This window comes from Emydura macquarii, unplaced genomic scaffold (assembly GCF_026122565.2).
Source record: "Emydura macquarii macquarii isolate MOO-44397 ecotype Brisbane River unplaced genomic scaffold, CSIRO-AGI_Emac_v2 contig_2676, whole genome shotgun sequence".
NCBI lineage: Eukaryota > Metazoa > Chordata > Testudines > Chelidae > Emydura > Emydura macquarii.
In genome coordinates, this window is record NW_027132813.1 from 26,791,612 (window position 1) to 26,813,636 (window position 22,025).

At 39.7% G+C, this 22,025-nt stretch overlaps 2 protein-coding genes across 8 annotated transcripts in view; one reads left to right on the plus strand and one right to left on the minus strand.

Moving 5' to 3' along the window:
- The window catches only part of PIGF (phosphatidylinositol glycan anchor biosynthesis class F), a 33,392-nt gene extending 18,843 nt beyond the window's left edge, over positions 1-14,549 (minus strand). Inside the window, exons 1-5 of one of the 7 annotated variants that reach the window (XR_010922995.1) lie at positions 13,232-13,377; positions 12,772-13,022; positions 11,272-11,308; positions 10,858-10,949; positions 9,988-10,104 (exon numbers count right to left, since the gene is read on the minus strand). Coding sequence is in view for 6 of the 7 variants with exons in the window: in XM_067565088.1 (XP_067421189.1) it covers positions 9,988-10,104; positions 10,858-10,949; positions 12,772-12,999 (437 nt within the window). In the remaining variant the exon portion in view is untranslated. Of the gene's footprint in view, positions 1-9,987; positions 10,105-10,857; positions 10,950-11,271; positions 11,309-12,771; positions 13,023-13,231; positions 13,378-13,695; positions 13,711-13,886; positions 14,020-14,379 lie in introns of those variants that run through there. The other 6 variants (XM_067565088.1, XM_067565086.1, XM_067565087.1 and 3 more) reach the window with 6 other exon arrangements.
- Positions 14,550-14,656: 107 nt separating this feature from the next.
- On the plus strand, positions 14,657-20,232 carry CRIPT (CXXC repeat containing interactor of PDZ3 domain). The gene is made up of 5 exons (XM_067565093.1): positions 14,657-14,790; positions 15,306-15,371; positions 16,657-16,711; positions 17,563-17,666; positions 19,012-20,232. The coding sequence occupies exons 1-5, from the start codon at positions 14,775-14,777 to the stop codon at positions 19,074-19,076; spliced, it is 306 nt and encodes a 101-aa protein (XP_067421194.1). The 5' UTR covers positions 14,657-14,774; the 3' UTR covers positions 19,077-20,232.
- The last annotated feature ends 1,793 nt before the right edge of the window (positions 20,233-22,025 follow it).

Here is a 22,025-nt window from a genome sequence, read left to right on the forward strand (position 1 = left end):
ACATTTTGTGTCTCTAGCTAGTTTAATTTCATTTTCTGCCTTGGCCTTTCTAATTTTGTCCCTACATGCTTTTTTTTTTTTTTTTTTTTTTTAATTTTCATCCTTTGTAATTTGAGCTAGTTTCCACTTTTTGTAGGACTCTTTTTTGAGTTTCAGATCATTGAAGATCTCCTGGTTAAGGTAGGTGGTCTCTTGCCATAGTTCCTATCTTTCCTATGGAGTGGGATAGTCTGCTCTTGTGCCCTTAATAATGTCTTTGAAAAATTGCCAACACTCTCAAACTGTTTTTGCCCTTAGGCTCGCTTCCCATGGGATCTTACCTACCAACTCAGAGTGTGATAAAATCTGCCTTCTTGAAATCTACTGTCTTTATTCTGCATGTTTCCCCTCCACCCATTCCTTAGAATCATGAACTCTTATTTTGTGATCACTTTTACACAAGCTGCATTCTACTTTGAAATTCTCAAGCAGTTCCTTTGCATCTGTCAAAATCAAATCTAGAACAGCCTCTCCCCAGTAGCTTTCTCCATCTTCTGAAATAAAAAAATGTCTCCAATGCATTTCAATAACTTTTTGGATAATCTGTGCCCTGCTGTATTATTTTCCCAACAGATGTCTGGGTAGCTGAAGTTCACCATCACCACAAAGTCCTCCTGTGCTTTCAATGACTGTTAGTTGTATTGACCACCTTAGAGACAGCTGGGACTGTACGAACCCACTTCTTTCACTGACTATTCCATAAGGGCACTGCTACCATACCTGTGGAAGCACCCATTTCAGATACCTTGAAATAAAATCCCTTGGGTTTTCCTGGACAGTCTCCAAATCAAAAGGAAAAACCTTAGCATCTTCTTCATAAAATGGGAAAAGATTAAATAATCCTGGGGAGAATCACCTTTCTTCACCTTCCCAATGGAAGCACACTTTACTTATAAACAATGAGATTCCCCTGAAGTAATGGTCCTGTTCCTTTCCCTCAGCAATACCTCCACCCTCCCAGGCAAGTTTTCATCATGTGCGGAATCAGTTTTGGGGCTGGAAGGATCAATGCTGCTAATATATGTACATACACTGGTTGTGCTGAAGGCACCAGTATGCAGATCATCTAAAAGCTGCATACAGGATTCCAGAGCATGGATTTGATACCAACTCTCTCAAAAACTCCACCCTGACAAGGATACCAATAAATGTACATGTTAGTACAGTATCTTGCTTCGGTGCATTAAGATCAGTGAAAAGACCATCACACTGATGCAAATTTCTGAAGAGATAGCATCATGACTATTAATGAAGTATGTCTTGCTGCATCTGAGGATCCATTATATAGCCCAGCGGTTCTCAACCGGTGGTACTTACCGGACGGCTGGGTGGTACGCGCGCCGTTGAATCCGCCGCATGTGCCCTTCCACCCGCCCCTGCGAAACCCTGCCGCCGAAAATGGGGAAACGGCGGAAGGGTTTCGGCGGCGGGTATTGTTTCCGCCGTGAAACCCCGCCGCCCGTCTCTCCCCGCCACGGTGAAACCCTGCTGGAAAATCCTCCCGCCACCGCCGCAAAACCCTGCCGCAAGTCCCCTCCCTTTTTTTTCCCCGAGTGGTACTCGGGGGAAAAAAAGATTGAGAACCACTGATATAGCCCATCTGTGCCAGCATTCCTGAATTTCTGGGAGTGGAATAGCCAGTAACAATGTGCGGGTGTTTTAGGAGCTGACAGTCAGCTGCAAATGGGGAATTGTCTGGTTCCCTCCTAGCACAGGCAGAAGATGATGCTGATGTGGCTTGGCCCCATAACTAGACTAGGAAAATAGGTTGTGTTTGAAAACTTGCTAGCCAACCCATTCTTAAACATGACTTTGCACCTAATGTAGACACAGTTTAACACCCTGACAAATATTTTTTACTGGTCATGACTGATCTTAGGGGGAAAAATGTGATCTGCTTTCCTTGTCTACACATACCCTTTGAGGAATCATGTTGAACATCACTAGTTGGGTTACTTGAGCACTTGAGTCTGGTAACAGTCCTATTAGGTCTAGCAGGCTGGCTTCATGGCAATCTTAACAGACCAATTAGAAAAGGCCAGAAAGACTTTGAGGTGTTCACTCTAGGACACAGCGATCTTTGTGAAAATACATCACACGCTGGCCAGTGATGGTGCTTTTTGGGGCATAAAGCACAGTAGTCATGGATGATGCACCAATGCCAATAATGAGAATTTCAAAAGCAGCATGAAGAGAGACACTGAAGTGTCCACAAGTGTTCCAATAATGCCCAAGGACTCTGTTCAGAGATATATGTCACTCTGAAGAATGCAAGGCAAGTGGGCACAAGGCCCTCAGTATGCTGATGATACAAATGACCCTCCATAAGGTGCTCAAGAGGGAGTGGATGAAGGAGGCAAGAATCTCCAAAGTGTGTTGACAATGCAACTGAAAGTCCATACATTGTTTGAGAGGAGAAGGTGAAGAGTGTATGTAGCCCCATGAGGATAAACACTGGTAACATCCCCAAACTCTGCCAGCTATTCAATCAAAGAGGTTGGGTTGTGGTTGTTTGTTTGTTTTTTTCTAAAACTGAACACACCAGTGAGACAAGAGGATGGATTTAAACAGCCACTGTGGCCCCACATGAGCTCCTTCACCAACCAGAGAATAGAACTGATCACCAGGGTACCTCAGTAGACAGCATGCCCCTCTGGGTAGCACAGCTTAGACTTTTTAGTTTAGGCAGTTCCCACCAAACCTGTGCTCTGGCACACCCTCCGTTGGGTTTCTATCTGTTAAGACGGGCATCTTAGAAGAATCTCTCATGTTCCATTGCAGTTTTCCTTTAGCATTATGCAGTTCTCATCTGCCATATACTTTTCTTAATGAACCTCAACAGGACACAGAAAGGATCACAGCTAAATAATTCTAACAAAGGAAAAAAACTAAGGTTTTTAATATCTTAGAACTTGAATCTAATCAAGGTTCTTGTGTAATAGCTACAATAATAGTGCCTTGACAGGTTGCAGTGCTAAGTGAGGAAACATCAAGGCTCTTGCTCTCTGGAATGGGAGCCAGATGTATCTGGAGTGAGCTCTGCTGGAATTAATTTTTATTTACTTCTTACTTGCTGGATTTTTATTAAAAAGTTCTTTGATTTCTTGTTAAGAAAACATGCTGAAAACAAAAAGACTGATGTGACAAACTGCAGCAATTCTCTCAACCTACACCAACAAAGCCAAAGAGTTGGTACTATTACTTGGTGTACCTTGCCATATGAGACATGTGAATGATCCCACTTTTCACAAGTTACATGGTATCAACAAGGCTAACAAAAATAAAAAAGGCTGGATACTTTACAAAACACTATTCCCCCCACAAAGCCCAATTTTGAGACTTATCTGGGGATAAGAAGATTCTTCTGCTCAAAGCATCCTTGAGGACACTTTCTCTTATTACTGCTACTAATTGGTTCATATGCAGGAACACTATTCCCCATATAGTAAGTTTATGTATTTTGTTATGAAGCATATCAATCGACACACAAACATTAACAACCCCTGCAAGAGCTCTTATGATGGCAGTACAACTGGATATTTTCCTTAGATAATTTATATAAAACAAAGTGTGGAATAACACACCAAATATACAATGTGTATTTTGGCTATATTCTGGTTCTTTTTGTACTGTACATCCTGAAAATTTTTCTCTTGGGAAGCCTACTGCAAAGTCTGGTTTACTTTATTCAGGAACATGCTCTTTTAGCTTGGAGTGTGGTTTAATTTGGCAGTGATTGTGGTATGGTTTTTTTCTTTTAATTTGTGTAAGAGAACACAAGTAAAGCTGCAACAAAGTACTCTACTCTGTTGGTGATTAATTTGATGACTGAAATGGAATTTGAAATTTAAAAAAAAGACTGCCATGTGAATATCCCAAAGCAAACTTTCATTAATTAAAGAATGCTGCGACAAGGTGAATGGATCTGGCATGTTGCCAGTCAAACTAAGGACTGAAACCAGTCTGAGGCACCTAGAAGTCCAACAGCTGTCTCTTATGAGGATTGCCAACATTCCTTAAGAAACAACTGCTGGTTTATTAGGACTAATTGCCAGCAGAAACCTGAATCTCTTGAAGTGTGGTGATATAAACCTTAACAGGGGCAAGTGGTGAAAGATGGTGTAAAAGCCATGCTGGCTCACTGGCTTTGTCCCTTAATGAAGGCTCACAAAGCCCCTTACCTGTAGGAAAACTTAGTTCTTTCAATTATATTTGGACACTGGCTGAAGGATGCATTTATTGTGTGTAAAGGAATAAAAAGTTGCAGAGTCTCGTTTTCTTCTTTCCCTATACAACCAGCTGCTACAATGACCTGAGGCTCTGGGTTCACTTAACTAGGATTCAGATGATTTGACATTTGGCTCCAAAATCTTGAAGATAGTCTTTTAACACAACTGTTTGAGACATCGAGCCTACTGAATAGCACCAAGACTGTTACCACTTTAGAAGACAGACGATCAAAAGACAGCAAGCATTTTGTTTAATGTATACAGCTTATGCAGATCTCAGCACATGCAACAATTTTTAAGGATTTATGGTCTGTGGTTTCCTACCATACAATTTCATCCCAAGTGACAGATTGCATCCACAAAAAATATGTTGTGGATGAATCTTAACAGGTCTGAGGCAGGATTTCATACTTCTGATACCTGTTATGGAAGGATATCTTCAAGAAGAAATGACTACAAGTATTTTTTTTGCCACTTAACTATACAACAGTAACTTTTTGAACTGGAAGGCAGACAAGAGTCTGGATAGCTGAAACAACTAAATGAGAGTCTAGCACACCTTTCTAGGATTATGATTCTGCAATGTCAGACCACTTGTTATAGCAACAGTATAGTGTTAACGATTTTCAGCTACACATCTGTTTCCCTTATAATGCTCTGCTTTCACATACAATTCAGGCTGAATGTATCTTGCTAGGTCTCTAAGCAAAGAGGGTTTTACTGTTTTTTTTTTTTTTAAAGTTTTTTTGGTAAATTTATGGAACTGTGTGTGGGAGGGAGGGGACTCTGGTAAAAGAACAAGCCTAACTACACTTCTTTGAACTAGGATGGAATACAAAAGTCTGAAACTCTTGTGCATATGCATTATAATACACTCTTTAATTACATGATCATGTATTTTTTTCCACAAGACTCCTGCCTCATTCAGTACACAGGATGGAAGGTACTCATGGAATGAATTGGGGTTATGTAGTGAATGACACGTTTTGTAGAATCCCTGTCTCATTTGTTGGAGAAAATAGGAGGTAAGTAGAGAACCACAGTAACGGGGAAGGAGGTCTTCTGCTTAAGGCACGTGAATACCTCAAAGGGAACTCCGTTTTATTTCTGCCTTTGCCAAAGAGTTACTATGTGATGCTCAGCAAGTCACAAACTAAAACTGACAAGCAGACACTAAGAGCATGTTCCACAAACTCTGGTTGCCCAGCTTGAGTCACCAGGGCATAACTTGCTGAAGTACTGAGCACTTGCAATTGCAGCTAAAGTCAACAGAAGCGGCGTATTCTCAGCACCTCTGGCTGTAAGGCATTGTGGTCTGAAGGAATGAGCACAAGATTGGAAATCAGGAGATCTTTCATTCCAATTCTGGCTCTGCCACAGGTTTTAAGCGTGGCTTCAGGAAAACTCTTATGAAGCAGAAACAAATTCATTAATGTCCGTGAGATGCTCAGATACCAGGGTGATGACTGCCCTAGAAAAGGCCGTAAGGAATTAATAATTCTGTATTCATTGCAGGCTTTGAAGGGCATGCAGTAAGACAGGCCGTGGCCAATAAGGCTAAACATTTTGAATAGCAGCCTCATTCTCTGAGCATCATCTATCCTATGCACTGAATGAGGAGGGAGAGTCCTGGGGAGGACATAATATATGATCACATATCAATGGCTACAGACAAGGGGCAGGGTTAAGGTTGCACAGGCAATCTACATTCTGGAATTTCCTACCTTTTTTGAATGCTTGATTCTACAGCCTAAATAATGTATTCTAACAAAATTTGTTTATGTAATTGCCTCACGTTTTTAGAAAGGAAAATATAAAAACAAAGTCTATTATGTGCAATAGTAACAACCTCACATCATCAGTAGGGTTCAAATCCTGAACCTGCAGCAGCAGGTGGCAGCACAAGAAAGCTCCAAGGGCCATTTCCCTCCCACCATGATAACAGCTATGGGCTGGAGTCTGGGACAATATGACATGGTGAGCTCTTTCCCCATGTAGTGCCTCCAGAGAGGGATGAGACACTGTGGCCGTGTGCTGGGTTGGGTCTGGTGTAGGGACTAACAGGGTGACTCTAGCTCTCTCCCCACAACTCTGGGCCAGTGTAGTATGCGCTGCTGCACCTTTCATAGCAGCAGGGGCCCCAGCCTAATGTAGAATGCTCATGTGCAATTACAGTTTTGGCATGCTCTAATGTAGTACATCTGCAAGAAGGACACTTCCAAGTCTCAAGGACATACCACACCATATAACTGAGTAATTAAGTTACTTCTTACAGGAAACTAAGTACTTTTGTTTTCAGAATCAGCACCAAATAAAATCTCCTTCTCTCTACTCACTTTCTATAGTATCATATGTCAACAATGCAACTAATGCCAGCTAGGGAGTTTCAACATAATCATTCAGACTAGTGGCTTGAAACAAACAAGATTCACAGCAGTAAGAATCAGCAATTGCCAGCTGATTCCTAAAGTATTTTACTCCGGCTGCTATTTTAGCCAACAATTACTGAAAAGCCTTTTAAATAGCAGTTTCCTATCTCCATTAATGCTGACAACCTTTTTATAGTTCTTCTTTCCCACTATCAGCTTGTGACAGCACATGACAGCATGTGATTAGCTTAGTGACACTAGTTGCAATACTAGATGTGCACACAGAGTTCAGAAGCAACTGGCATAGGTAACCCGCTCTGTGAATGCAGAATTAGAGAAAACTGGAGCCCGGATTATAGGTTATTTAAAATTTGGAAAAGGATGCCATGAAGTAGAATACAGTAACTTATTCACATATCTCAAAGAGACCCCTTGCATATGTATACTATAAATACTGTGCTAACACTGAAGTGTTCCAACTCTTAAAGTATCACTTTATATTCAATTTTAAATCAAATACTAGAAGGCTAAAACAAACATTTTTCCATAATTTTAAACTCTAGATTTGACAATTACAATCCAATGTCACATTTTTTATTTGAGAACATTGTGTCCACAATTTTTCACTGTGCACTACACAATGAATTTTATGCATAATGGAAAATTCTAAAGCAACTTTTGATTATTTTATAATACACAGATCTGACCTATGTGATTCTTATAATTTTTGAAGCCATTACAAAAGGGAAACATTCTTCTAAAAGGAGAGACCTTAAATTAAAAATTGATGCTGTAATAATTTAATTCACAAGTGATCTTGTAAAGTGGTGAATGCTGGTGGAAGCGCTACCAATAGCAATTGAGGCTGGTACTGCTAAGCACCCGAGGAAATATTAAAAATCTTGCAGGATCAGGCTCAAATATGTAAGTAAGTAGTAAGGGACTGATTCAACTGTAACTATACCAATACAATATAAAGCATTACATGTGATAAGAAGTCACTTGGAAGGCCCTTTTAGCCCTGTGGTGGGTCATACTGAACATGTTATAATAGTTATGTGAAAAGATATTCACCTCACAATCTTTATTTTAGGAGACCACTAAAAATAGTGGAAAGATTTCACAAAGATCCAAAGTGAATAATTTAGCAATATGAATGCATAACACAACTCTAACCCTTTTCAGGCTAGATATCTGTATCCATTAAACTAGACTTCTATAGCTTTCTAATTTCAAGTAGACTTCTTTTTCTGTCACTGCTATAATTAATATCCTCTTGCATTCACATTACAAACACATGCACCTTCTCCAGAGCTTCATATATTGATTTTTAAAAATCACATTGGTGGATGAGGGTTACAAAAATAAGGTCACATGGTTATTTAGGGCCTGATGCACTGAACTCAATGAAAAGATTACCTCTCCTGTTCTAAAATACATTCCTAGTATGTACAATTCTCTCCCTTTCCCCTCCCTCCACAACTCAACATACTACACTTTTTAAGGCAAAAGTATCCCATCCTTCCTCACTATTCAACCTTCCACTCTCCCTCACCATCCAATCACCCACTCTTCGCTCCACATGGTAAACCAAGTAAATCAACCTGAGAATACAATGCACCTACAATCAGCCCCTTCCTCTGTATAAGTCCCTCTGCCTTCCACCTCACTCCTGGTGTCAGAGGCTCCCAGGCTGTGAGCCTGCATAGTCCCAGTTAATAAACTGAAAACTAAGGAATTCATTACCGGAAAGGAGAACCACTGAGATACTAGCTGACTACAGATTATTACAGTAGTTCTTTGTAATGGATTTGCAACCAGTGGATAATGAGTCAAATCAGCTGCATTATGTTGAATGAAACATGTATTTTACTTTAAAATATTGTGAGACTGAAAAGGAGATATGAACGGATGTGATCTGGCCAAGTAAAACTGCCAAGACAAGGCAAGGCTGCCTCCTACAGCATAATCCAGCCATACAAGTAATTATGCTCAAAACAACATTAAAAAGCTAGACTGAATCCTAGAAAAGAATGTAACTGAGTTAAAGCTGAAATTTAACCTAGCAGAACAGAGGAAGTTACTGTACAATATGTGCCACAAACTCACCAATTGTTTGGAGAGCTAAAACCTCTCAGCATAATGAGGTGGATTGATAACATTTTTAGTACTTAGTCTCTCTTTATTTCGGCTAAAAATATTCCATATTTTTTATTAAATCTTTCAGAGGTTTAATTTCTGTTCCCCCATCTACACTTTAGAGTGAAAGAAAAAGGTCTATGCAGCTGATGTGAATAGGATGGTTAATGACTGCCAAAACCCATACACAGCTTATATGCTAATATTAATACAAAGGTCACTACATGGTAACTATTACACACATTTGGTCTAATTTTGATTTTCTCTACACTAGTATAAATCAGAAGTAATGCCACTTAAGTCAATCGTGAGTCACTTAAATTTAAAAACGTGTGTGATCAGACTTCACAGCCTTATGAACCTATAATGTGATATGCAAAGTAAAAAATCTTTGTGTAAAGAATTACTACGTTTGCAGTTTTTAAACTTCAATGTCTCCATCTTCTAATTGAAGTTATTGGTTATCTGGGCGCAGGTTGGCGGGTTAAGTGTTTTTAAACTGAATAAAAAAAAGAACTCTGTGCTCAATACAGCCAAATGTAATGACCTACAGTATTTTATTATGCAACAAAGCTGATTTTATTTTCATTATTTAAACTAATCAAGAATGACACCAGAACATTTGAGTTTTCCTACAATGAAACAGTTTTCTTTAAAAAATTGAAAGATTATTGATAGGCAAAAATTATGTGCACCAAATTTCTGCCTAGGGTCAATTACATTTTTCCACAGTTAAGTTATAAATACTTTAGAAGCAGGTGGTGGGAAGTGTTACTTTAAAGTTGTGTAACTGCAACACTTACCAAGTGAGGAAATGTCAGGTGATGTGCAAGATTATCCCACAGAGCTCTGTCATGGGCCTCTTCTATAAAGGATGATGATCATGCAAATGGTACAATGGTTTTGCACTGTGGACAAATGTCCACTTAGAACCAAACTATTTTAAATGTGTGCAAAACTAGATTTTGAACTCTGGAGGCCAGAAATGAAAAGTTAGCTCACTAATCAACTATACCATGCAGATGCTTTATCAGGGAAACAATGACAACCCTAAATTATGGATGTGATAAGTTTGACTGTTAGAATAATGACCTTGTACATTCATTGGGGAAACCTTATCTTCTTCATGAGAGACTCCAGGACATGTTACTTATTGCAATCACATCAATTTACATTACTGTAAATAAAGAAGGAAAATGAAAACAACTTACCCATTTTTACTGAATACTCTTATCCATGCTTGGATGTTTGGTCCCAGCATACACAAACAGTGTAAAGTAGTAAATGTAGACAGCAGGACTGCAAACAAAAATGTCTCAAGCACTGACCTATAAAAGAGGGACATAATGTAAAATTAACTAAAATAGACTCATTGCTCTTAAAAGTCTTAAGTTTTAAAAAAATGCCAGCTCCATTAGCAAATGTGCACACCTTCTTAAAACTAGTGTAGCAAGAGCAGTTTCTCCACTTCAGCCTCTGGGAATAAAGGGAAAGGACTACAATATCCCCAGATAGCCCCCATTCCCTAAACAAAATAAAAAATGTAGTAATTCATGTTTGGTTCCTACACAATTTTAACAGACATTGGTAATTTGTATGGACAATCGCTTTTTGAAGTATAGTGCCCACTGATTTTTACTTTACCAGGCCTTTCATCCCTCTAGTTTGACTTTGTGGAAGCAGATGAGATTGACCTGCCTGATGTCATCGTTACTCAGCATTTCAGTGCCGCTTCCAAACAGTAGCCATGATAGATACAAAGCAGGTTTTCCCCCTCTAACATACATCCCAAATGCTAATATGACAAGGAGAGACAGGAGGATATGGGATACAACTACTGCAACTTTCCCATGCAATTTTTTCCTTGATCAAAAAGTGAAGTGGTCAGTTGTCTGTTTTTAATTCCTACTAGTGCCTGCCTTAAAATATATAGACAATAAGCAGGGTTCTGGCTCTATTGAAATCAATGGGAGTTTTGCCATTGACTTCATTTGGAACAGGATTTAATTCAAAGTCTTTTTTACCAATATTTGTAAGGAGCTTTTAAAGCTTTTAGGTGAAGATAGGATTTTCAGACTTACTCTATTAGTGGTGCTCCATAGAGAACAATAATTCCATGAAACAGTATACATGATATGAAGAAGTACACACAGCATTTTAGAAATCGGGTTACCTAAAAAAACCCAACATTAAAATATCAGAATAATGCTCAATAAATAGTACATTAAGCAATATACATTCTTCATTTTATCAACAGTGTCCCACTATACTTGTCTTGGAAACATGCAATGAAGTTATTACATCGGGCTATGGTTGAAACTAATTATTTAATATGCAAGTTTTCCTGTGTTTAGTGTTTTAAAGCAACATCAGCTTAAAAAATAAAATTACACTTCAGGTTGAAAACATGTTCTATGTATTGTATTACTATTACAGGTAATACCTAGGATGACTATAACTGAGAAGGATAACATGAAAAAATACTTGTTTCTCACTTTGCTTCCTGTGCACCTTTGACAGCACTTCATGAATCTTTCAAAAAGTACCAGGGGAGATTAAAAAAGACGTTTTTTAAAAAGGAAAATGTGATTGTAATAACACAAAGACTGGCAGAGAGACTCAGACATCATAGTATATAAAACTACATCTGACTCCATCAATTACATTTTAAAACCAACTAGACTTCAAGATGGTAGTGCCACTCTCAGAAATGGGTGTCTACCTTTCTACAACCCTTTAAATATATAAAATATATCAGTTTAGATGGTACTCATTTGTTACCTGTTTTTGTACTGTAGTATAGGAGTTTGATGAGCAGTTTTGATTAAAGAAGCACCACCCAAAGCTGAATGGTTCTATTCAAAAGAAGTCACAAAGGAAAACTGCCTATATTAATTAAGTTTCAAGCTCCATGTAAGTTTTTTAGTTTTTTGTTTTTGAAGTCACAAACTCTAAAAAGGGTTTTTTTAAATAATTTTTGTATAATTTTTTTGCCCTTATCAACAGTAGAATGGAGGAATCCATCAAATAGATCAATGCCACCCGACCCACTATATGTGCAAAATTATTGCTTTCAAGATGTTTGGATTGTCAAGCTACTTGAACATTACCAAGTTCTTAGTAATAGTGGTCTAACTGCTTGGCTCAGCAATGCAGGTGCAGCAGAATGGTGGTTTCAAGCTGCCTTTGTGCTTCCCCAATCCTGGGTTTGCTGGGTACTGATCCAGAGCTCCAATGCTAAAACTAATTTCTTGGGATTCACATTCCCAACATCCCACATGCAAAATGTAACATTATAGTGTCTTCGATGAAATTGCAGTGCCTGTGGGAGCTGGCTTGGTTGTTCAAGTGACCTTACCAATCCATTCCAATACTTTCCTGCTACACTTTACCTTTATTTAAATTTCCATGGGTTTGATCTTTTTTTTAAAAAAACACTTCAAAGTTATTTTACTGTTTTTCTTTCTTAAATTATGTATTAACAACTATTAACTGCAGAGGAGAACATACCTCTCCATAGGCCCTGATCCTGCAGTGACCTTTAAGTCCCACTGACTTCTGCCAGTCTTCTACCAAGGTCTTAGGCTATAAACCACCAGTTCTTGAAAACATGCTAGGACACCTCAGCCAGGATTCTTGGGTTTGCTGACAGTGTCAGAGGTTTTTTTTTTTAAAAAAAAAAAGCCCAGCTGGGGTGGAGCTAGCAGCATCAGGACTCCTGGGTCTTTTCCTGGCTCTGGGAGAGGAGTGGGGTCTAGTAGTTAGAGTACAGTAATGCTCTCCGCTGAAAACTTCAGTGGAAGAGAAAGTTTAACACTCATGAAGATACAGAAAAACTCATTTCAAAAAGTAATGTACACTTACTCAGCTCATTTACAAAAGCCAAGCACATGAATGTATTTTGTCCTTTCACCTTCCTAGTTCATTCCTTCAGTAAAAGATAGTCAACCCTTCCTCAGTGCTACTAGCATTAAGTTAATTATACAAAGTCTTACCTTGTGAGCAAATGAAATTCTCTTAGAAGATGGATTGGGCTTAAGTATTATATACAAGATTATATTTACAGTAGTTACAGAAATAGAACATATACACAACCAGATAAGGTGTGTTCCCAAAACCGAAAAGTTCTCCAAGAAGAAAGATGGAACAACAGTTGTTAGGATAATGGAAAATACACAGAAAACGTGGGCAGACAGCAGTCTCTTTATTTCTGTATCTTTCATGGTGTTCTGTCCTGAAGATCCACCTACAACAAAGCAAAGTACATTCATTTAGTTAATTACTGAAAGGTTTAAGAAGGAGTAAAAAATATTACTTTTCCTGGCTAGAATACATAGCAAGATAAATAATGTGTTGTTCTAAAACAGAAAACTCAGTTTAGGAGCAATTACGATGCTTCAGTCCAAAAAAGTTTCATAATAAAAAAGCCAGTGATAAAATACTTTAATTGATTACCCAATGGTTCAAAAGCTAGCTGAACTGAACACTTGCACAGACTAGATGATGCTGATCCACTGCTGATTAATTTGATTTTGAGACAACAGGAACAGTTTGATGACTTTCTAATGTATAATGTTCCCCTGCAGTGTTCTAACATTGTGATATACTGCTTCCCACAGCTGAACACAAAGAGAAAATACATTTAAACAAAAATGAAATCAAGCATTTTCATTCTCCAGGGGAACAAAAGCGCACACACAGTAAACAAAAAGTTAACAAATAGCATAAATAATGAAAGCAGGCTTAAAGTGTTATAACATGGAGACATTGAAAAATATATATAATTTTTAAGTTGATGGAAACCCTTTAAAGAGGAGGTGCAATTTTCAACCTTAACTATATTCTTCTATGGATTAGTATATTCAACATAAATTTGTAACTGTTCGGGAGATAGGGCATTCAAATACTTTTAACCTTACATCAAGGCAAAAAGAAATTCAAGAAGCTAACACTTTATGCCACCCTCTTATGATTTCCTCAGAGATCTGGAGAATCCTGATTTTGTTCGCCAAGACAAGACAAGACAAGACAATTAAAGAGTCTCTTATGATACACGGGGGAGGGAAGGGCTCTTGCTCAATATCATTCAGTAACGCTCACTGTAACTTGCCATTGGCAACAGATCACTGTTTCCTGCTACAACATCTGACATATGGGCCACGCCGACAGTGATGGTCTGCACCACATGCTTTGTGCCTTCGGACAGTTTGCAGAGGGGCAAAATGTGATGGATACGCAACAGTACTTGCAGGGGGACGAAAGCCCGCGGGCTGAAGTGGGGGAGGGAGAAGGGGAATAAAGCCTGACTCGCTTATTTGGGAAATGCATAGAAATAACGCCAGGCCAGGTGGTGGGGAGGGAAGCACAACCTGGAAGAAGAGGGGCAGCAGAAGAGCAAGGGGAAAGAGGCACCCGGTGGGGGAAGGGGCAGTGGAACGGAGGGCGCGGGGCAGAGTAATGGGGGGGGGGCGCAGGGGGGCAGCCTGTAACGGGCAGTGGGCGGGGCGGGGCAGCCTGCGGGGGGAGCTGAGCCGAGCAGAGGGTGGGGGAGGGGACACCAATGGGGAGGGGGGGAGGTCAGACCGCCTCGGCCGTTTTCTTACCTGAGCCGTATCCATAAGGCGGGTGGGGGCGGGGCGGGGCGCACTGCACCGAACGCGGCGCGAGGTCAGAGGTCACAGGGCTCCGCTCACCTGCCGCTCCGCTCTAGTCCCCGCTCCCTGCCTACGTAGCCGGCAGCGGCGCGCGCGTTGCTCAATGCGCAGGAGAGGAGGCCAAGAGCCGAGACTGACGGGAGGCGGCAGCCAATCAGACCAACGGGGGCCGCGATTGGGACAAGCCGATAGGCTGGCTGCGAAGGGCGGGACAAACGGGGGGAGGCCGGAAGAGGAAGCGGATAGCCGGAAGTGGTGGTTTGTTTACATTTTTTTTTTTGACAGCCGCTGTTGTCGCCCTGCTCAGGCGCCCGGGAGCCGAGCCTGGACGCTGCTGGCTCACGATGGTCTGCGAGAAGTGTGAGTACTCGCGGGCGCCGGGCCGGGACAGAACCAAACCCGCCCTCCCCCCTCCCCGCCGGGGCGCGTCACGTCACGTCTCCCGGCAGCGCCTCAGAACCGAGGCTCTGCGGTGGGGAGTCGCGCATTGATCTGAGTCACGAGGCCGGCCCCGGCCCCCTGCCGTCTAGTGACCGAGACGGGCATAGCTATGGGCTGGAAGGCCCGGGCTGGGCAGGTGTGGAGCACCTGTTGCTGGAAGCCCACTCAATGTGTGCAGCGCTGGTTTCTTCGCTCTCCCTGCTCTCCTTGCCTTATGTCCTGATCCCCATGTCATTGCGTCTGTCGGTGACTTGGCATTTGTCACACAGCGGATCTGTGGATCCGGAGCACAGCTTGGCTTCTGATAGGGAGCTTGCTGAGCCCTGACTCGAGAAATATGTATTCAGTGACATTTGCAGTCATCAGCATTTGCTCAGAAGCCTTAATGAACACTAGGTTTAGTTTCCCCCCCCCCCTTGTATGTTCTGTTATAGGTGAGAAGAAACTTGGCACTGTGATTACACCTGACACATGGAAAGATGGAGCAAGAAACACTACAGGTACTGCATTTGATAAAGAGTTACTTAATTGAGGAAGATGTTACACTCTTATTACACAGAGACTTTTAAACCAATTCCATACCAAAAAAGGGAAAGCAGCCTTAAAGCTGAAAATGTCAGTAGATAACAGGTCTCCCACTGCTTTCCTTCCCTTTAGTCTACTGCGGATTCTTTCCCATGATAATTCAATCTATTGGGAATGAAACTACTATGATCTTCTGCAGTACTGTATGTGTTTCTGCTATGTCCCAGTATGGAATAACAACGTGTAAACATGAGAAGTCCTGTAGTCTCGGACCTTAATCCTCAGGGTACCATATATTCATTTTTTCCACCCATTTATTTGCTTTAGTTTGCTCACTCTTAGCAGTTTACTTTGCACCCACCTTCAGGCTAATAGTCCTGGTCGGTATTTTATTTGGTTATTCTTGGGTATTTATAAGTATTGAACATATTTTATATTATATTGTACTATTGCATATTTAGCAGCTAAATGGAACCAGAACACCAAACTAAAAAACAGTAGATTTAAAATGGGATATTGGAGTGTAATCAAATATGACTGTTCATCCTTTTGGGAGGAAGAGAGAAAGGAAAGGATTTCCTGGTGGTTAAGGCACAGGACTGGGAGTCAGAAAACCTAGGTTCCATTTCCAGTTCTGCCACAGATTTTTCTGTCTATTATTGGGCAAGTAATTAAGGCCCCAATTGTGCAATGAGCTCTGTGTAATGCAGTAGTCCATCCATCTGGGGCTTTACATACCAATTCTTGAAGTCAGTAGAAAAAGGAGTCAGATCTTTACCTATTTTGTCTTCCTTGATCAACACCTGTAGCCAATTAACTGTACAATACAAATTCATATATTGAGACCAAATTATAGTTTGTAGAAATTCTCTAAATGTTTCTGTAAATGTTCAAAATATTGAGTATGCAGCCTCTAAGAGTTATGTTTTAATATACTTTCTGGGCAAGCTGATTGAACTGAGTCTTCAGTTAGTCACAATTGTTCGAGTCCAGTAGATAACTTTTCATTGTTTATAATATAGTGCACTTCTTTGTCATTTAGTGTATAGTAGGAGTAATATGAGAACTTAGTGTGTTCTATTGGACTTTCAAGATTTATGATGTTCCTGGGCTCTTGTTTTGAATTAACTATTTCCCCCTTATTTGACCAAACCTGGCAGGGACATATGGGTGTGGCTTTTGTCTTTAATTTGTCAAATAAGCTTTTTACAAATGACTTTTATATTGGTCAGTACATTGGTTTATTTTTCCTCTATAAAGAAAGTGGCGGACGAAAATTAAATGAAAATAAGGCACTGACTTCAAAGAAGGCAAGGTTAGTATTGCAATTTTACTTTACTTAGATAAGAATAAAGGTCTCACAAAGTTTGTACTGGGGCCAAAGCTTGTTTCATGTATCGTTGAGTAATTTTTAAAACTGATATACAATTCTCATTCTATTTGTCTGACAGAATGCAAGCTATCTGAGGCAAGGACCATGCAATATTATCATGCTATAAATATTTGTAAAGCAAACATATGCATCTTCAGACTCCCCTGGTATTGCTGTATTCTAGGGAGAACACAGGAATATCATGCCCCAAACTTTGCAGTGCTCAAGTCCTCCCTAAACTTTCATATATCTACCTAGTTGTACGCTACTGTCTGATTTTAGATTTGGAGAGGAAGAGTTGGATATTGTTTAGGAATTGGGAGATCTGGGTTCTATTATTGCCTCTGACAAGACTTCCTGTGAGACCGTCACTGAGAAACCTCTCAGTGCCTGTTTGTCCACTTGTAAAATAGTGTGATAGTGTTGACCTCACGGAAGTGTTGAGCCTTAATTCACTTTTTCAAAGTGCTTAGAGACCATGAGGTGAAACATATGAAAGTGCAACATTTTTTATCATTGCTAGTTTACAAATAAAGACTTGCAGTGAATCAGCTTTGTCTACACAGTGCAGGGGTGTGCAGTGGGCCATATTATTAGCTTCCATATGCCATACGTGGCCTTTAAGACTTTTTGAATGACTCTCCTAGACTATAATCTCTCTCAACATTTCTTTATTCATAGTCATTCTAAGTTCAATGATTTTGCAGTTATCATGATGAGGCAGATGGAAGTATTTTCTCCTATGGCTTTTACATGAACATCTAGTGTGTGGAATATTTTATTTTTCGTTCTAGATTTGATCCTTATGGGAAGAACAAATTTGCAATATGTCGGATTTGTAAGAGTTCTGTTCATCAGCCAGGGTCTCACTACTGCCAGGGATGTGCTTATAAAAAAGGTGAGATTTATGTGACATAACTTTTCCTTCCCCATCCAGTTCGAATTTACTGCACAAATGGAACTCCCTTTTTTTAATTTGGAGCATCAGAAATAGTAGATCTGAAGAATAATTCAAACTTACCTTGGTAGGTCTATGAAAAACTTAATTGAAATTAAAGGTTGCTGTTGCTGAGCAACTTCATGCTCTTTCCCAGTATAAAATAATTTGATTGTGTGAAATTCATTTAGATTCATAGATTCCAAGGCCAAGAAGGGACCGTAATGATCATCTAGTTTGACTTCCTGTTTAGCACATGCCATAAATTTCCACCCCAAAATTCCTAGAGCATATATGCAGTCTTAATTTAAAAATTCCCAGTGATGGAGAATCCACCATGACCATTGTTAAAGTGCGCCAATGGTTAATTGCTGTTAAGAACATGTACCTTATTTCCAGTCTGAATTTGTCTAGCTTCAATTTCCAGCTATTGGATCTTGTTACACCTTTGCTGCAGTTTTCCCATATAGTCTTAAATTTTAGTTTATATTTAATAGTCTCACTCCTCAAGAAGTTATCTTTAGGTGCCTGTAGCATACAAGCCTCAGAAGGCCTCTGATTCTGGCTGTGTAGCACAATAAGCAGAGAGGGGAGCCCAGTTTGTGAGATAATTGAATGATGGTGGTTCTTGAAGAGCGCATACGTCAGTGGCTGTCTTTGGCTGACTCTGACTTCCAATGAACTCAGTTGCAATTTGTAGCAACCATATGCCACTGTCAGTAGAAAGATAATGCAAATTTTATTGGCAGAGACTTACTGGTCTAGTTATACAAGTACTTGATTATAAACCAAACTTGCGCTAAGCTAAAACTGAGAGGTGAAAGGTAATGATCAAATCAGCAGCAGAAAGAAGCAGAGTATTGCAATGCATCCATTATGATGTATACAATAGTGTTTCATACCCTTGAGGTGGGCACACACAGGGGTGAGTTATATTCCATTGCTGATTCTAAACTTCCTAGCTCTTGTTGATTTACAGCAGACCTTTAATATAATTAAAGTTATATATGTTAATATTTTAAATGTTAGTGATATACTCTTAGTGCAGCTCTATCACTGAGACAAACTGGTTTAGCAGCCATAATATCACTGCTGCATGATTTGCCACTTCGTATAAAAATCAAGAGAGTGCACAAACAACTTGAGAATGATAGCTCATTCTAGTTATCTGTCAATTTTCCTGTTTGAGAACTTTTTGGAAGAGATGCTCTTTATAAGAAGACTTGCAGCCATGAAAATTGTTGAAAAGACATTTACCCAAAAAAGATTCTGAATATGACTTGCACATCTTTTTCTTCATTTTTAGGCATCTGCTCAATGTGCGGGAAAAAAGTGTTGGATACTAAGAACTACAAGCAAACATCTGTCTAATTACGTTGAATGAGGTTTTAATGGACTTGTTTCTGAAAATCTTTGTACAGTTTAACTTCTAATCTAAAATAGCTTGTGAATATTATTAGAGAGTAACATGTCTGAAGAAACAACTGAAAGACATATTTGACCAGAAGTCTAAGAGATCTGAATTTTATTATTTTAGTATTAAACTTACTGATGTTTAAAAATAATGGTTTTATAGATATTGATAGAGTACTGAATTGGAGTGAGATGTCTACTTAATGGGCAGATCAAGTACCACCATCATAGCTCAGATCCTCAGACTTTGTATTCCTGCTATTCCACTGTTATGTTTTGACTGGATCACTGACTTAATGGTGTAAACGTTTTGTAGATGCTTAAAATAGAAGATCATGTCAACTCATTAAAGTTGTTCCTGTTCAGTTTTCATTTATTTTATTTTCTGATAACTTTATGTATTTGTCACATTCCACATTCAGAAATGGTGGTTACAGTTTTGTCCTGCCCTGAGGAATGTTGCTGTATAGATAAAAACAATGCTTTAGTCTTATGGAGACTTCTCATTGGCTTCCCAACTATAGTAATGTTGGTCAAATTGCATTTATTTACATTTAGTATTTATTTGAATACTAAAAAAATAAACCTATGTTACTACTTTTAAATTAATAACTGCCAATTTACTTCAATTGATATATTACTTTTGCAGCTGAGGATAGATAGTGGAATGCTTTAGAAATAACTTATCAAGTCTCCTCTTTGAGATTAGTTATTACACCATTTTGCACAGGGGTGTCTATGCTCAAGACTATAAAATGAATCCTAATGCTAGTCCCCCTCTTATTCCTCATGTCCTACTGTAGTTGGAGTTTGGTCTGAAACAGCTATTTTGAAACTAAGGTATTTGAATGCTGTGCTAGTATAAATGCTTCAATAGAACTAGTAAGAGTGACCTTTACAAACTGAGTAGGAGGGATTGAAACTATGTCAGCTCTCCTGGGAAGGAGGGTGTTCTTGTGAGAGAGAACCTAGAAGTGGTAAAGTTTGTAAAGGTGAGCACACATGTCTGAACTTTAGCTGGTGCTATTCATTATTACAGTATTCTTACTGTTCTGTGGCTAATCTCCATCATGTGCAAGAAATAATGTTAATAAAAGTACTACAAATACCCTGAGCCAAAGGACTGTTAACTATTTGTGCGGCCTAAATCAGGAGACTGCTATTCCAAGGCTGCTAGGATTTAAAGGCTTTTAAGTCTTTAGAATCCTTCTTCCTGCTCCCACTGAAGTATCATTTAAGCACTGCTAGTATCATGTGCTCCATGGACAGCTACACAAAGATCTGTTTTTGTTTTCTTTACGTCATGTAAATATTTTAAACCTGTATTTTTTTCTAGGGGTCTGTGAATATTCCCCTTCAGGGATGTTTCCTCTGGAAACCCTGGCTGGGAAACCCTCCTTTTGAATTAAGCAGTGCACACAGTCCACCAGAATACCTCCATCAAGGGTCTTTATTATTGTTTATGTTCTAAATATGTCACAGCATAGGGACTCCACATAAGTGGTGCTTTCTTGCTCCCTAGTTCAGCCTTTTATACTGCTTGCTTGCTTCTCAGTGCTATACAGCTGGTAAGCTAATTCCCTTATTAGCTCATCAGGATTCTACAGGTGCAAGTGATCCCTTCTGCCTTTCAATCCCAAACTACTTCAGTCCCTCCTACTTGAACCATACTCAGTGCCCTGGGTGTTCTATGTGATCAGGGTGCTGGTTTCTAATGGGCTCAGATTATGGCTGCTAACAGCAAGCACCCCATCACAGGGTCCATTCTGTTACCTCACTATCTCATTTTGCCTTATTTGCAACTCCAATCATCATTCAAATGTTGTTTCTTAAAATTCTGTGAATAGATGTCCTTGATTGAGATTTCTTCTTGCTGTCACAACTATTGCTGAAATAGCTTCATGACTCTCACAAGAAATACTGTGAACTGGTGGTGGTGGTATTTCCTGATGGGAGGTGGAGAAAACTGAGCTATGAAGAAAATATTAGGTGTGGCAAGCCATTCTGTTTGCAGCCTTTCTCTCCAATTGTCCTGCTGCAGCAGAGCTAGATGCAGGTTTTGTGGGGAGCTGTATTGATATAAGTCCCTACTGACCATCCATATTCAGTATAGTGCAGTTGCAGGGGAAGGGTTTGGCAACTGGGCCAGGCATTAAGGAACTCTTTTAATGAGTGGGATAGGGAAGAGGGAAAATCGAAAGTGTCAACTTCGGGGATGGAGTATAACAGGCAAATGGATCATATGCCTTGACAGTGACCTCAAGTAAGTTTCTGGTGCTGGGGACATTTTCCCCACAGAGGCTGGCCCAGTGCTTCAGTTTGCTGCCTCTTACTGGCTCTTGTATGGTAAATTGGAAATGTGTCACTCAGAGCAGCAGTATCTGCCACTGTCACGTTTCATACACCCAGTAAAAAGGCCATGGTGATGGCTGCAATAGTGGTTCTGTGTCTCACCAAGTTGCCTTTTGGCAAAGACCTAAAGAAATAAGGAAAATGTTTCAAGTTCCTTTCTATCCCAGGTAGGGAAGTGGCAATAACATTGCTATGCTTAGCTGCTAGTCACTGGTTCAGATACACTACTTTTACCTCCTCAGGTGCGTTTCTGCTTCTGTGTAAGCTACCAGGCTAAAAACTAAGTACTCTAATATGACCATTTTAAAACTTCTGTTTGCCTTGTTTGCACAGAGCTGATGTCATCATCATCATCATGTTTCTAAAGACTGTTGTGTTTTATCTGAGAGTGATTTTTCAAAGGTAGGGAAAACATTTTAACCTTTCAAAAGCTGATTGGAAGATTGGAGCATTATAAGCACAGTAATTTCTTTAAATGCTCTAATTTCTTCCTTTGCCTCTGTCAAACCATGCCTTGACTATCTTTGGAGGCAGTCTTGGATCTTCCCTCTTGCT